General features: G+C 42.6%; 2 protein-coding genes across 2 annotated transcripts in view; one reads left to right on the forward strand and one right to left on the reverse strand.

The window, feature by feature from the left end:
- The window catches only part of LOC143525777 (uncharacterized), a 48,073-nt gene extending 46,438 nt beyond the window's left edge, over positions 1-1,635 (reverse strand). Inside the window, exon 1 of the mRNA XM_077020091.1 lies at positions 679-1,635. Coding sequence (XP_076876206.1) covers positions 719-1,609 — 891 coding nt within the window. The 5' untranslated portion in view covers positions 1,610-1,635 and the 3' untranslated portion in view covers positions 679-718. The remainder of the gene's footprint in view (positions 1-678) is intronic.
- The window catches only part of LOC143510613 (NACHT, LRR and PYD domains-containing protein 3-like), a 50,425-nt gene extending 40,901 nt beyond the window's left edge, over positions 1-9,524 (forward strand). The window contains exons 7-8 of the mRNA XM_077000207.1: positions 4,523-4,561; positions 4,735-9,524. Of these exons, the coding sequence (XP_076856322.1) occupies positions 4,523-4,561; positions 4,735-4,744 (49 nt within the window). The 3' untranslated portion in view covers positions 4,745-9,524. The remainder of the gene's footprint in view (positions 1-4,522; positions 4,562-4,734) is intronic.
- The last annotated feature ends 5,419 nt before the right edge of the window (positions 9,525-14,943 follow it).

Raw genomic sequence — 14,943 nt, forward strand, 5'->3', positions numbered from 1 at the left:
TCGTATCCCCTTGACCGCTTCAAGGGATACTGTGGTTTACAAGGCCTGAAGTCAGACTTAGGTGTGCTGCACACCGGCTCACACTCCCTGATTAAGCCTACGTCACCCTTTCCTTTTGGACCACAGAGTCTGCGGGACTCCCTCCAGTCCCACACACACACCCTTTATCTTTGGACAATGGAATGTTGGCAACATGCCCAGATACAGCTGTACTCCTCTCCCTACCCTGACTACCCAATTCAGTGGTTTTAGAAAAAACGTCCATTGATGGACTGTACCGCACACAACACTTGCTCCAGCCACTCCCCCAAATCATCCCACTGCATCAGTGGGTTTGGCCAAAGAAACATGTGCCACACTGTTTACCCTTTGAAACATAGCCTGCTCCGCTCAAATTAACCTCCCCGCGCCTATGTGTTGACCCCAAACATCGGTTTTTACATCAACATTTCACCCTGCACACGCTCTCTGAACCAATCAGCAGCAGCATTTGTCTCATAAAACAGCATATGTCCCCCAGATGACAGTTCCCCATTATTTTGCGTTTAAAGGCAAAAGCATTTCTTCATTGCAGGGCATACTTTTTTTTTTTTAAAGATAATAGAATAAAAACAGCCTCAGTATGAGTTAGCGGAAGCATTTCTTCGTTGCAAAGCATAGGAAAAGTTTGTGTCTTACCTGACCCTTCCGGAACATCACCAGTCGACCCCTCCGACTGTCAGTCCCCACCATGACTTTGCTGACCTTGCTTCTCCCGCTTATCCCGCCTTTGCGGACACTCCCTTGACCAGTGCCCTTCTTTTCCACAGATGTAACAAGCGTTGTCGTCATCATCCCTTCTGCGGTTCTTCACCTTTTTAGTCCTCTTCTGCCCTTTCCAGTCTTTGCCTTTTCCATTGCCCCTCACCACTCGAACCATAGAAAGTTGTGTTTGTCGCGGTTCTTTGTCTTGCTTCCAGGGACTCACCTTCTTCTGTCGCTTTTCCGCGTGGATAGCATGTTGCACAATCACCTCCATCTTGGCTGTCTCCCAAGTGATGCAGGTGTCCTTCAGCTTCTCGGATATATCCGGCTTCAGACTATTGATGAAAGCATTCCGCAAATGAGCCTCATAAGGTGTGACTGGCCCATTGTCCATCCTGTCGGGCTTGTCCATGCCGCAGTGAGCATCATGCACCTGGGTGAGCCGACACAGGTACTCCTGCACAGTCTCTCTGTCATCCTGCTTGCAGTTAGCTATCTTGGTTAAATCCATCACAAGGGGAAAAGCATCCCGTATTGCTGAACACAAGTCATGTAACATTGTCCGATACGGTTCGTTACCTTCATGTGACCACTTGCTGTTCACCAGCTGAATGTTCTTGACTGACCAGTCCATCTGGATCCTTGCAACCTCTACTCCCAGTTTCAGGCCCAGGAGTCGGTGCAGCTCATGTGACGTCGGCCTGAACTCACGGCAAAACATGTCCAGTTCATCTGCAAACTTACGCCCCCCAATGTCTCCAGGGTGCTTGAGCTGCTTGATGACTTCCTGTAAATCTGCAACAGTCCATGTTCTCATAACAAGCATAGGTTCATCCTGACCCGCCACTTCCACCATCGGGCACATCACCTGATCGTTGGTCGTTTCCAACAATCAACAACTTTCGTTCGCCACACCCCCCCCCCCCCCCCCCCCCCCCCCCCGCGCTCAACAAAATACACTCGCCACCGGCTCCAGGTTAAAATCTCACTCCAAGCGAACGTCAAAAGTTGGCAACCCTGTAGCCATGGTAATTCGGAGCTAAAATAAGTTAGCCAAAGCTAGTGTCTGCATCTGCCCTTCGAGTGTGCATGGTAAATATTCGAGTTGCCGTGTTTGCGAAAACTGGATAATTTGCTGTTTGCTCCCAACATGAGTCAGCGTGGTTTTTGGGGCCTCACCATCACTGTATTTTGTTTGCTTGAGGGCAAACCCATCATCCTTGAAGATTCTCGGAAAATCCTCAAACAATGACTAGCGAAATGGATGATGTGAATAGCGATTCTCGTGATGGCCGCCAGGGTGCTAACAGCTAAAGGAAGAGAGCAGACTTCATTTTATCACAAACACCAGATGAGGTAAATTGAGCCAATTGACTGCCAATTTCAACGAAATAGAGCAACTTTTGAATATTCGCTATGTGCCAAAGATGTGCAAACCGTATTCAAAGTTCATCAAAATTTATATGCCTGAACTAGTTGAATGCAATGCTGCAGTAGCTTCATGTTTAAGCGACGGTGAAAAGGAGGTTGACCAACGACATTGATTTCAACTAAAGTCTGATCAGTGCAGGCAGTTTATGGTCGGTTAAAAAATGGATTGAAGCCAAGGCATGTGATGAAGACATTACACCGATGGATAATATACCTGAGGTGTCAGAGACTTCAAAGGTGTCGAGTGCAACCACAGCCTGTATGCAAGAAGAAGCAAATAGAGCCACATTAATGGTGCAAGTGGCAGCTTTGTAAAAGAAACAGACATTAGAGTTGAAAGAAGCTGATATTAAAGCTGCAAAGGAAATACTGGAAATAGAGACGGTGCTCATGGCTTCTGCTGCCAGAATGAAAATATATGAAGAGAGTGAAGAACGGCAATCGCAAGCAGATAAAAGAAAACATATTGCAACATTACACAACGTCTCAGATTACGATGAACATGAGGATATGCAAAGCAAAATGGCTACCAGATCAAATCAAGCTGACAAGTCTGCATTGGATCTGGATAGGAACCTGATATGTCATATAACCTTGTTTTTACATAACCATGCTTGTATTGTGAGAAGACACATACAATGCAAGAGAGTTATAAACTTAGGGAAAAACCACATAAAGAAAGAGTAACATTCTTAAAGAAAAATTGATTCTGCTTTGGGTGTCCATTGAAAGGTCACTTGAGCAGGGAATGTAAAAGGAAGATGACATGTGAGATTTGTGCTTTGAGACACCCCAGTATGCTACACATTTCAAGTGAGGAGAGAGCTACAAAGGAAAGGCCTGTTGAAGCTGTGACTAGTGATGCCAGCACATCCAGGGTTCCGTCAGCTCTTCCTCATGAGACAAGTGTCTGTACTGGGGCTGGAGAAGATTGTGTGCTTGCCGTAGTTCCTGTTAGAGTGAAGTCCAGAAAGAGTGACCGAGTTGTAGAAGTCTACGCATTCATAGACCCTGTCAGTTCTGCCACCTTCTGCACTGAATCACTGGTAAGACAACTGAATGTTCAAGACAGACGAACTGAGCTCATGTTGAGTACCATTAACTCTCAGAGTAGAGCAGAGTTACATTATCTCAGATTTGGAAGTCGGCAATCTAGAAAATGATGATTTTATTGCGTTAACCAAAGTCTTCACACAGAAAAACATTCCAGTGTCCAGAAAGAACATACCAGTCCAGAAGGTGCATGTGTGTGTGAGTGAGACAGACAGTCCTGTTATCTTGGTGCATGTGTGTGAGAGACAGACAGTCCTGTTATATAGGTGTATATCTGTGTGAGAAAGACAGTCTTGTCATCTTAGTGTGTATGTGTGTGTGTGTGTGTGTGTGTGTGTGTGTATGTGTGTGTGAGAGAGAGAGAGAGAGAGAGACAGACAGACAATCCTATTTAGGTGCATGTGTGTGAGAGAGAGACAGCCCTGTTATTTAGGTGCATGTATGTGAGAGGGAGACAGTTCTGTTATTTAGGGTTGTGTGTGTGTGTGAGAGAGACAGTCTTGTTATCTAGGTGCGTGTTTGTGAGACACAGTCCTGCTACCTATGTGCATGTGTGTCTTAGTGAGATAGACAGGCCTGTTATCTATCTGCATGTAAGTGTGAACAAGACAGACAGGCATGTTATCTAAGTGCATGTGTGTGTGTGAGAGAGACAGACTGTCCTGTCATCTAGACGCTTGTGTGTGTGTGTCTGAGAGAAAGACAGTCCTGAGACCATCTACCTGCTTATTGGATCCCATACCAACAGTTCTCCTCAAATTAATTGTTCCCACTGTGAGTCCAATCATCACTCAGTTTGTGAATCTCTCATTGCAGACTGGCCAAATCACGTCTTCCCTTAAAACTGCATCTGTCCTACCCTAAAGAAGCCTTCACTAGACCCGGAAGTGCTTGAAAATTACAGGCCTATTTCCAACCTTCCTTTTTTCATATATTCAAAACAGTGCTTGCAGAATCCTAATGAGGGTCAGAAAGTATGAACCCATCACCCCCATTCTAAAATCACTGCACTGGCTTTCTGTCTCATCCCGGATAAATTACAAAATCCTTCTGCTTACATAAAATGTATTATTGGTCAAGCCCCATCATACATACAAGAACTTCTCACCTACCAAACATCAATCCGCACCCTCAGATCATCAGGCAGCTCCTTCAGGTGCCCCCCACTAGGCTTCGAACTATGGGGGACCGAGCCTTTTGCTCAGCGGCGCCACGACTCTGGAACATTCTCCCAGTCCAACTGTTTGTGTGTGTGTGTTTGTGCGTGTGTGTGTGTGTGTGTGTTTTCTTTAAGGTGGACCATGCAGGGAAGATCAGACTCAAATCTGAAAATGTAAGCAGCAGTTTTGTAGTTAATACATGCACACAAATCCATATACTCATACACACACACATACACACACACACACACACACACACACACACACAGATACATATATACACACACACACAGATACACACATACTCACACAGTATTTGTGTGGTCTCCTCTCTTCTTGTGTGCAGATGCGCGTGAGCTCACACTGGACCCAAACACAGCACACACACGTCTCTCTCTGTTTGAGGGGAACAGAAAGGTGACGTGTGTGAAGGAGCAGCAGACGTATCCTGATCATCCAGAGAGATTTGATGACTGGTATCAGGTGATATGTAGAGAGAGTAGAGAGACTGTAGTGGAGATGCTGATATAGCAGTGACATATAAAGGAATCAGCAGGAAAGGAGACCGTGATGACTGTGGGTTTGGCCGTAATATAAAGTCCTGGATGCTGCACTGCATTAATAACAGATACTCTGTCCTGCACAATAATAACTACACTCACATCTCTGCCCCACCCTCCAGCTCCAACAGAGTAGGAGTGTATCTGGACTGGCCGGCCGGCACTCTGTCCTTCTACAGCGTCTCCTCTCACACACACACACTCACACACTTACACACACTCCACTGCACATTCACTGAGCCCCTCTATGCAGGGTTTAGGGTTTATTCTGACTCCTCAGTGTGTGTGTGTGTGAGCTAGAATAACCTCCTGTGTACTGGATCAACATCTGAGTATCTATGGAAACACACACAACTGGAGAACAAAACCTCTCTCTCTCTCTCTCTCTCTCTCTCTCTCTCTCTCTCTCTCTCTCTCACACACACACACACACACACACATGCACACACACACACACACACACACACAAACCTCTCTCTCTCTCTCTCTCTCTCTCTCTCTCTCTCACACACACATCTTTTTCTTGCCTCACAGTTTCTGTCTTCTCTGGATTTCTAGGTTTAGGGGTAAATAAAGTCCTGTGATTACATGCAGATTAGTTAACACTAGAAGCGCCGCGCCTCCTTTACATACTTATACCTAGAAGCGCGGAGGGCCGGTTATCTGACCGCTTTCACCACCTCCTACTAGCGCCGTGTTGTTTTCACCTACTTAAAGCGCGCCTCGGGCGGTCAAAAGACCGCTGAGTCTTTACACAGGGGAGCTGGTACTGACACATAATTAACGCTAGATGGCGTTTTGCACAAAAGGAAGAATGAGCCGCCCAAACAAAATATTCGTAATGGTGATATTTGCACGTAATGTCAATATATTAACAAATTAATGTGACTAAACCTTTTAGAATCAGTGCCTTGTGACCTTGTTCTCAGTAGCTTCCCCATTGCCAGTTTTGTTTAGTTTCATATTGCATTTCCTGGTTTGTGCGAAAACGTAAATGCTAAATATTGTTTCAGTTTTGTTTCTTGGTTAGTGTAATAGTTTGCTTGGTTAGTGTAATAGTTTGCTTGGTTAGTGTAATAGTTTGCTTATTTGTCTGTGTGTTATTCTGTTGGCATATATGTCACTAGATTATCATGTTCGTTCGCCACACCATTAACCCACTGGCCTGCACCCCCACTGTGAAGCGTTCACGTCTTTTGTCTTGCTAATGCTACAGACTGCGCTGCAGCCTTCCACCCCCACATCCACAGAAAGCTTGTTCGATACTCAAGAGTAGCAAAGTGAAGTCCACAGACCAAGCCAAAGCAAGTTTATTTGTATACTCAATTTCAAGTTTTAATGTCTAAAAGTTGTGTATGTTAGTGAATTGCAGGCTATGGTGAACATAACAAATCTACAAATAAATGTCTATAATGTTTTGTGTTAGACAAAGAACAAAAAGCACAAATAGGCAAAATAAATTACAAAAATATCATTATAAAAGGTAGGCTATGTACCTTTGCGTAACAAAATGCAAAATTATTAAAATTATACTTTTGATGGCTTCACGAATATAGTTGCCTCTCTCCTCACGTCCTAACGACCGTGTCACCAGTTGTTTGAAGATAGAGGTTCACAAGCAGCGTTATCACCATTTGGTGATTTACATTTAGCTTATATTGCATACGTTTCGTTCCCTACCTCAAATTAAGTTCCATTTATGTAGTGAATTGTGAACTTGAGAATAAACCTCTGTCCATTGTCCACCATTATTTGCAAATAAATTCTTTAAAAGTCAGACAAAATGATTTTCTCAATTTTTTTTTCACATTTTGTCTCTCATAGTTGAGGACTACCTATGATGTCAATTACCGGCCTCTCTCATCTTTTTAAGTGGGAGAACTTGCACAATTGGTGACTGACTAAATACTTATTTTCCCCACTTATTTTCCCCACTGTATTCGAGATGAACATAGTCAATCACTGCACAATCACTGTAAAAAAACTAACATTTGATGGCAATATCAATCAATCAATCAATCAAATTTTATTTATATAGCGCTTTTTACAACAGTTGTTGTCACAAAGCAGCTTTACAAGTGCCGAGTCCTAGCCCCCAGTGAGCAAGCCAAGGGTGACAGTGGCAAGGAAAAACTCCCTAGTTTTTTTGCATGAGGAAGAAACCTTGAGAGGAACCAAGACTCAGGGGGGGGGGAACCCAACCTCCTCTGCCCGACACCGGTCACCATGACAACAACAACAATTTAGACAGAAAGAAATAAAGAAAAGGAAAAGATGTAGTATTGTCCATCATGGTGTAGGCTTATCCGGTCAGGCAGTAGGTAGCTGGCACTGGATAAATCGCTTGTCTCTCCTCATCTCATTTTTCCTCGAGCAGGCGGGCAGCCATGTGGAGAAAATAAAACAAGGAAAATTAGCTCTGTATGAGGACATATACAGGACAGATGATATTAAACACATTTCTGGAGTGTGGCAGCAACTCCGGCATTAAGTTAAACTATTACAGCCTAGCTAAAAAGGCAAAACCAGGAGGTAACATAGGTTTGGGGGCATTCTGAGACAATGGCATCCGTCCACTGCACTGTCAACAAACTTGAGTGACCACGAGCAGTGACAGGACGACAGCACCAGCACCCCAGTCAACCATAAAACCCTTCATCTATGAACCCCTGGATCTGTACCTTTATCTAAGGGGGGGATGTTAATTATCAAACGCTAAACTAAATACGTGGGTTTTCAAACTAGACTTAAAGATTGTGACTGTGTCAGAGTCCCGTACGCATTTTGGAAGGTTGTTCCAAAGCTGGGGGGCCTTATAAGAAAAGGCTCTTCCCCCTGCTGTTACCTTATTAATTTGTGGAACTAATAAAAGACCAGCACCCTGTGATCTTAGTTGACGTGGGGGTTCATAGTAGGAAATAAGTTCCTGGAGGTATTCAGGAGCAAGCCCGTGTAGTACTTTATATGTTAATAATAGAATTTTAAAATCAATACGAAATTTAACTGGGAGCCAATGCAGGGCTGATAGGACTGGTCTAATATGCTGAAATTTTTTAGTTCTGGTCAGAACTCTGGCTGTGGCATTTTGAACTATACACAAACAGTATTATATGTAGGAATATTTTACTCTCCCAGCAAACAGACATTTTACAGTAACATCTGTTGTTTTCTTAGTCAGTTCATTTTTACTGCAAACCGCTTCATTTGGACTTTTTTTTTCCAAATGTACATTTTTGGCAACATACTGTCTACACAATGAGTGATGTTTACTGTTAGGTACTATATGGAATGTAGATTAGACAAAAAAGGAGTCAGTAACAGTTTTGCAGTAAAGGTTATATTTTACTGTATTAGAGACATTACTGTAAATTGAGGCCTAACCCCAAAAATAATTACTGTAATTATAAAAATAATTAGCCATGGTCCCATATGTGTAATATTCCCAAATACACATCTACAAAAAAAAAAAAAACAGGATATAAAACTGAACAGTCTTCAGCAGTTGGCCACATGTTTTCATCCACATCACATCTGATGTTGGACCTTGTCATGCACCTGGGATAGAAAAGCTTGGTATGCCTTATTCACTCCTGGCAGTCTTCAGCTAAAATGTCTCTGCAGCTGGGATCCATTGCATCCAGGAGGGACTTTTGGTCATGGGGCCGATGATCATACATCTTCCACCTCCAGACTGAAAAAAATTTTTTAGTGGGGTTGAGGAAAGGTGAGTAAGGGAGGGAGGAAAAGGAACATCACTCTTGGACGGTCTATAAAGCAGTTTCTGACATGAGAATGACAGAATCCTACATTGTCCTATCACAAATGTCTCCGTGTTTCCTCCCACCTGTTCCATTTCTGCTTCTGGAACCAGTTTTTGGTAGAGTTCATTCAAAAACGAAAGAAGGAGGTCACTGTTATAGGCACCAATCTGGCATTTGTGAAGGACCAAACCAGCACTTGAGATTGCAGGACAAATTGTTATATTTGCTCCTCTCTGACCCGGTACATTACTGTACTTCATTTTATTTCAATGATCTATATGTGCAAAACATATGTATTATAGTAATAGCTTTTCAGCTGCCTTTGTTTTTGCAGAACTTTGTATTTTATACAATATTTAAGGTTTTGAACCTTAGGTTTTGATTTTTGACATGCTGTGTGCAAGCATTTGTAAATAAGAATAAATGATCCAGAATTTTGTTATTGGATAACCTTGTGTGTATAGAAAATGTAAGCATTATAGAAACATGTAAAATGACTGCATTTTGTGCTAAAACAACATGAATTGTACTAATTGTATAGCCACTGAAGACTAATGTTGTATTTACTGTGTTTAGAGTTTTGAAAGTGGGACTACAGATTGGACAAATGCATGTTAGCAGTCATAAAAAACTGTAATAAAGGATAATCTTATCTTTTCCATTTATTATGAAATTTTCTGGTAGTTCTGATGTATGTCCACTAGATGGCAGCAGACAACCAAATATTGATATATCACAACTGGGCAAAGTATAACATTCTGTGTTGATTTTTGCTTGTTAACTTGCAAATAATGTAAATTGTTTTATGTGTTGGTGTGATGTACATATTCTTCTGTCCATTAAAAAGAAAAACTGAAATTTACCCGTGTCCTACCAGTAAGCAGTGGGTTATAGTAGAGGCTTAAAAAGTTTAAAGGTCAAATGAGGCATATCTCCTCTTAATGTTTTCTGATACTGATGTACATAAACAGTAACGTAGCACAAACGAAAGAGACCAGTTTGGAGTGATTTGGACATGGAGGGGGGGGGGGGGGGGTGGTGACATCACGCGTATGAAAAAGATCCGGTTATATTTAAAAAACCATAAAAGCACAAACGTTCATTTTAACAGCACAAACGGATGATTTTTCGTTTTTATTTTTCACTAGTTTGGAGTGATTTGGACGTGGAGTGGGGTTGGTGACGTTACGCGTGTGAAAAATGAAACGACTGTAAACGACTATAAGCAAGTGATTAATTTTGACGGCACAAATGAGCACAAACTCCGTACATTCGATTGATACTACTTTGGAGAAATTTGGACATGGAGGAGGGGCTGCGTGACATCACAGGTCAGAAAATGTATTTTTTAATTACTCAAAAGTCTTAATAGAACAAATGAAAATATTTAGAGCACAAACGGGCACAAACGAACTGCAGTGTAATTTCAGCATTTTGAGTTTGAGGGGAGGCCAGCTTCACGCAGGTTGATCAGCCATTCATTTGGTTTGAGCTGCACCTAGGTTAGACCTATTTAGTAAGTTAAAGTAAAATTCATTTATATAGCACTTCTCACAGGCACAAGCCACAAAGTGCTTTACAACGGAAAATAAAATAACAAAAAATAAAAACACAAAAACACACTATAAAACAGAAATAAAATACAGTGCACAAGGTCAACGGCTGCAACCTTCACCACTAACTAAACGCCTGCGTAAAAAGGAAAGAAAATTTAAGAGAGGGTCTACCATTTCTCTCTCTCCCCATGATTTTCTTTATTAAGTGAAACCCTTACATACATAAAGTGGAAACAGGTGCATGTCTTAATAATGAGGACGAATGAGGAAGTTGTCGCACAGAGTTCTGGGTATTGTAGTCCTCCTGGTCATGCTGCATGACAGTCCTATATTCCTTTTTTGAGCTTGATATACTCCCGGGAGTTTGAAGTCCCTAGTGGACAAACACGCATTCCCCCACAGCGTCCCTGAGGTTAGATCCTGTAGTAGGCCTGTAGTACCTGTATGGGGCAGTCATGGTCCTGTGGTAGGGAACTGGTCTTGTGGCCGGAGGGTCGGGAGTTTGATTCTCAGGCCTGAGGCCATGACCAGTGATGGCTAAGTTACCTTGAGAAAGTAATCCGATTACTGATTACTGATTACTCCTTTTAAAAGTAACTTAGTTACGTTACATATTACTTGATTTTAAAAGTAACTACGTTAGATTACAAGTTACTTTAGTAGTTACATTCAGCAGCAAAATAAATTTTTCCAATACTCACTTTATTGGAAGTGCATTTTTAACAGTAACAATGTATTGAAGCAGGTTCGGTAACCGAGGCAGAAACTGCTTAATCCAAAAATCCCGAGGAGGGAAACTTTATTGATAATGCAACCCTGGCGCACGCAGGCTCCGCGAAGAAGTACTTAGCGCTACGAACGTTTCGGGAAACCCACCCCAGTTCAGTCAGACAGCTTGTGAAACGAAATACCATTACAATTTCAAGCAATTTAAAGTAGGCGATGTTAGTCAAAATTCCAGCACTTTTCAAACGTGGAACACAGTGCAACATTAAAATTCTTCAGGTAAATGTTCCTTCCCCTGTTTTTGAGGGGTATTTCTTTATACTACCACATATCATTACGGGAGGACACTGCACAGAATTACGTGTAAAACGCGCTCGCGCTCTCACAGGGTCGCGTGCAGCGTGCGGAGTCGAGCGCTACCGTCAGACGCAAAAGTAGAACTGAGCCAAGAAAAAGCAAAAATATATATTTTTACTAGGGAAAATAAAAATAGTAACGCACAGTTATTTGGATAAGTAACTTTAATCTGATTACTGGACTGGAAATAGTAGCGCGTTATATTACTCGTTACCGAAAAAAGTGGTAAGATTAGAGTAACGCGTTACTAAGTAACGCGTTACTGACATCACTGGCCATGACTGAGGTGCCCTTGAGCAAGGCACCTAACCCCAACTCCTCCCCAGGTGCCAGGCTAGGGCTGGCCAGAGCTCTGGGCACGTATGCACCACAGCCCAAGAAATCACTATTGTGTGTTTGTGTGTGTGTTCTAATTGCACAGATGGGTAAATGTGGAGGAGACATTTTGATTGCGCGGTGAACAGTTGACAAATATGGCACATTCCATTCATTTAATTTCATTTCATTCATTCATTTCATTATGATGTGCTGATGTGTCTCCTCCCATACCTGCTCACTTCACTTCATCCACTCCTCCACCGCTGGTACGTCAGAACTGTCAGTGGTCCAGAGAGCCATATTGGGCTGATAACCTAAACAACTCAAATGGAGTTAGGACTGTTGTAGAGCTGATGAGAGTTTTGTACCATCTCTTCCCAGGGAAGGAATGACAGTTATTTGGATTATTGCAGCAGTTCACATGCAGGAATTTTCCCAACTCTTGGTTCACCTGCTCGTATTCCCGTATGATTGGGGATAATAACTTGACTTGAGACTGACAGCCACCCCTAGTCTCTCTAGGAACGAGGACCTGGGAGGTGAACTGAGGACCCCGATCTGAGTAGATCTCCAGAACCCCAACATTTCTAAGTACATGTTGAATCTGCTTCAGCTGTCTGAAAGGCGGTGGGTATGTTAGCAAAGGGGATTAATCTAACTCCACAAGAAAAGTAGTCCGTGACTGTTAGTATCGTTGTGAAACGCTGTGACACCAGTAGGTCAGTATCGAAGTCCAGTGCCATGTGTGTCCATGGGTGTATCGGCACAGGAAGGGTGGAGTTTGCCAGCTGGTTGGGTTTGTGGCGTCTTGCACTGCGAACAGACTGAATATCATGAGACATAATGGTGTACATCACTAAACATGGATCCCCACCAGTAATGTCCAGAGAGCCGTCTCACCAGGATGACCTGCAGTTAGGGATGTATGTGCCCAGGTAAGTAGTCAGTCCTACACTCGGCTGGTACATAGTGCTTATCGAAAGGGCATTCTGATGGTGTCTCCCTATTGCTCATCAGGGCGTCAATCTCTTCGTCCTCCACCTCATCAGTGCTCTGGTCCACCTTGGTGTTGTGTGAACCTGGTCTGTAGGTGAGAGTAAAATTGAAAAGATCAAAGAAATGTGACCATCTCGCTTGCCTCGCTGAGGTCTTGTGGGTATTATGCATGTACTCTAGGTTTAGATGTTCGGTGATAACTTTAAACGGATGGTTGGCCCCCTCCAGCCAATGATGCCACTCCTCTAAAGCAAGTTTGATAGTCAATAACTCCCTTTTCCCAAACCTGTAGTTGTGCTGTGTGTGAGCTAATGGGAATAAAAGGTGACAGGTGTGAACCCTCCAACCTCAGTGACAGCACAGCCTCTACTTGTGAATGTCCACTTCTACTATAAATGGGGCTGACGGGTCTCTGGGTTTAAGTACAGGTGCTGTAGTAAAGGACATTTAAGTTCTATCAAATGATCTACGAGCTTTGTAAGACCATTTAAGTCAGGGGTGCTCCCAATTTTTCAGCTTGCAAGCTACTTATAAGATGACAAGTCAAAATGATCTGCCATCTATAATAATGCAAAACAAAAACATTTTTTAGTGGCATGTGTGTCAAATGTTGGCCAGGGGTTGGGGGGTGATGGGGTGGGGGTTGTTGGCGTGTGTGGATTGTTAATGGAGGGGGGGGGTTGGCGTGTGTCAAACCCTAGACGTCAGATTGGCTACCATGTATGTCAATCAAAATACAACCGTCAGTGCAGATGGACGATAGCCTGTCATCAGTGGCGTGCACAGACATTTTGGGGGGCAAGTTCTTGGAGGGGGGGGGGGGGGGGGGGGGGGGTGAAGGGCACTTTTTAGCGCACGTGGAACACTTCATTATAAAAAACAATTACAAGCACATGTTGAATGAAATTTGACTTTTATTTGTCACATTCTCTAAACGTGAGTTTTCAATGGAGAAAAAGTCACGCATCCAACTGATATAATTCATATCCAATATACAGTCATGTCCTTCAGGTAACTTCTGTTTACCCTCCACTGTCTGCAGGCCTTGTTGCATATATTTTGCAATTGGGTCATTCCAGGATTTTGGTACATTTCAGGGGTGGTAACTTCTGAAAATTTGATCTTCAATTTGATCATTTTAAATCATATATTTATAATCTACAGGTTATAAACTATCAAAAAGTTTGATTCGTCAATCTCAGATATGGAAGAAGTTTTTTCTTTATTAGATTGGTGTGCAGTAAATTGGTATGCAGTAACAGGGTTGCGACTAACAGGGTTGCAAATTTAGGCTAAGTTGTGGTCTACCCCAGGAACAGATGCTCACTGTAAAATTTAACTATGTATACAAGATCAAGGACAAATATGGTTATATAAGTATATAAAGTAAATTTTGACTCTACTTGCAGTGAAGACTAAACTTGAGAGTTAGAGCTGGTCACTGGTCTACCCTCTTTTGCTATATTCAACCCCGGTGTGTCGGCCAGAACACCACTTGAGGCCAGAATGCATTCAACTCTTTATTCTTCAGTTCAAGGCAGGGATATGAATGTGAGGTGTGTGTTACAGGATGGCTGTGTATAGTGCAAATGTGTAGTTGTGTGTGTGGTTCTGAAAATACAAATACAGATATGAGATGTATAATCTCCAATTACAGATAACAAGCACAAATAGAATAAACAGTACAACTGGTGCCTTTGCACCCTCTGGTGGCGAATATATGCAATTGTCTTAATGACTTATTAACGCTGTACAACGAAATATGTAACTACTCATAACAGCGAAATAGTATGCTATGTAAATAGTTATAAGGTAACAAACATACAAACGTAAGGGTCGGACATAACACACATTGTAAAGAAACAAGTCATCATAACTGAACTAACTTAATAATCACGTGCTAACCTCTAACAAGTTAGCTAAACCCGTGCGGTGAACTCAAAGTGCCATGATCACACGAACGCAAACGTGATCATATTACATTACAACTACTACTACATTATATCCTCCGCCATCCAGAACAACAATAAACTTACATTAAGTCATGTACGTACGAACGATGCACTATATACAATCAAAATCCCTCGACGAACATCGCACAACGGGCTCCCCACAAAGACCAACTGAAACGAACTCGTCAACTGCCAGAGTGATGACGTCACGTCCAGCCAGTTAAATGGTTACGCTCCTGTAGGGCCTTTTGTACAGCCGCCCCCAAATGTATAGAATACATTTGCTTAAAACCAGAGGCGGACGAAGTACTCAATTTCATTACTTGAGT

This window comes from Brachyhypopomus gauderio, chromosome 1 (genome assembly GCF_052324685.1).
Source record: "Brachyhypopomus gauderio isolate BG-103 chromosome 1, BGAUD_0.2, whole genome shotgun sequence".
NCBI lineage: Eukaryota > Metazoa > Chordata > Actinopteri > Gymnotiformes > Hypopomidae > Brachyhypopomus > Brachyhypopomus gauderio.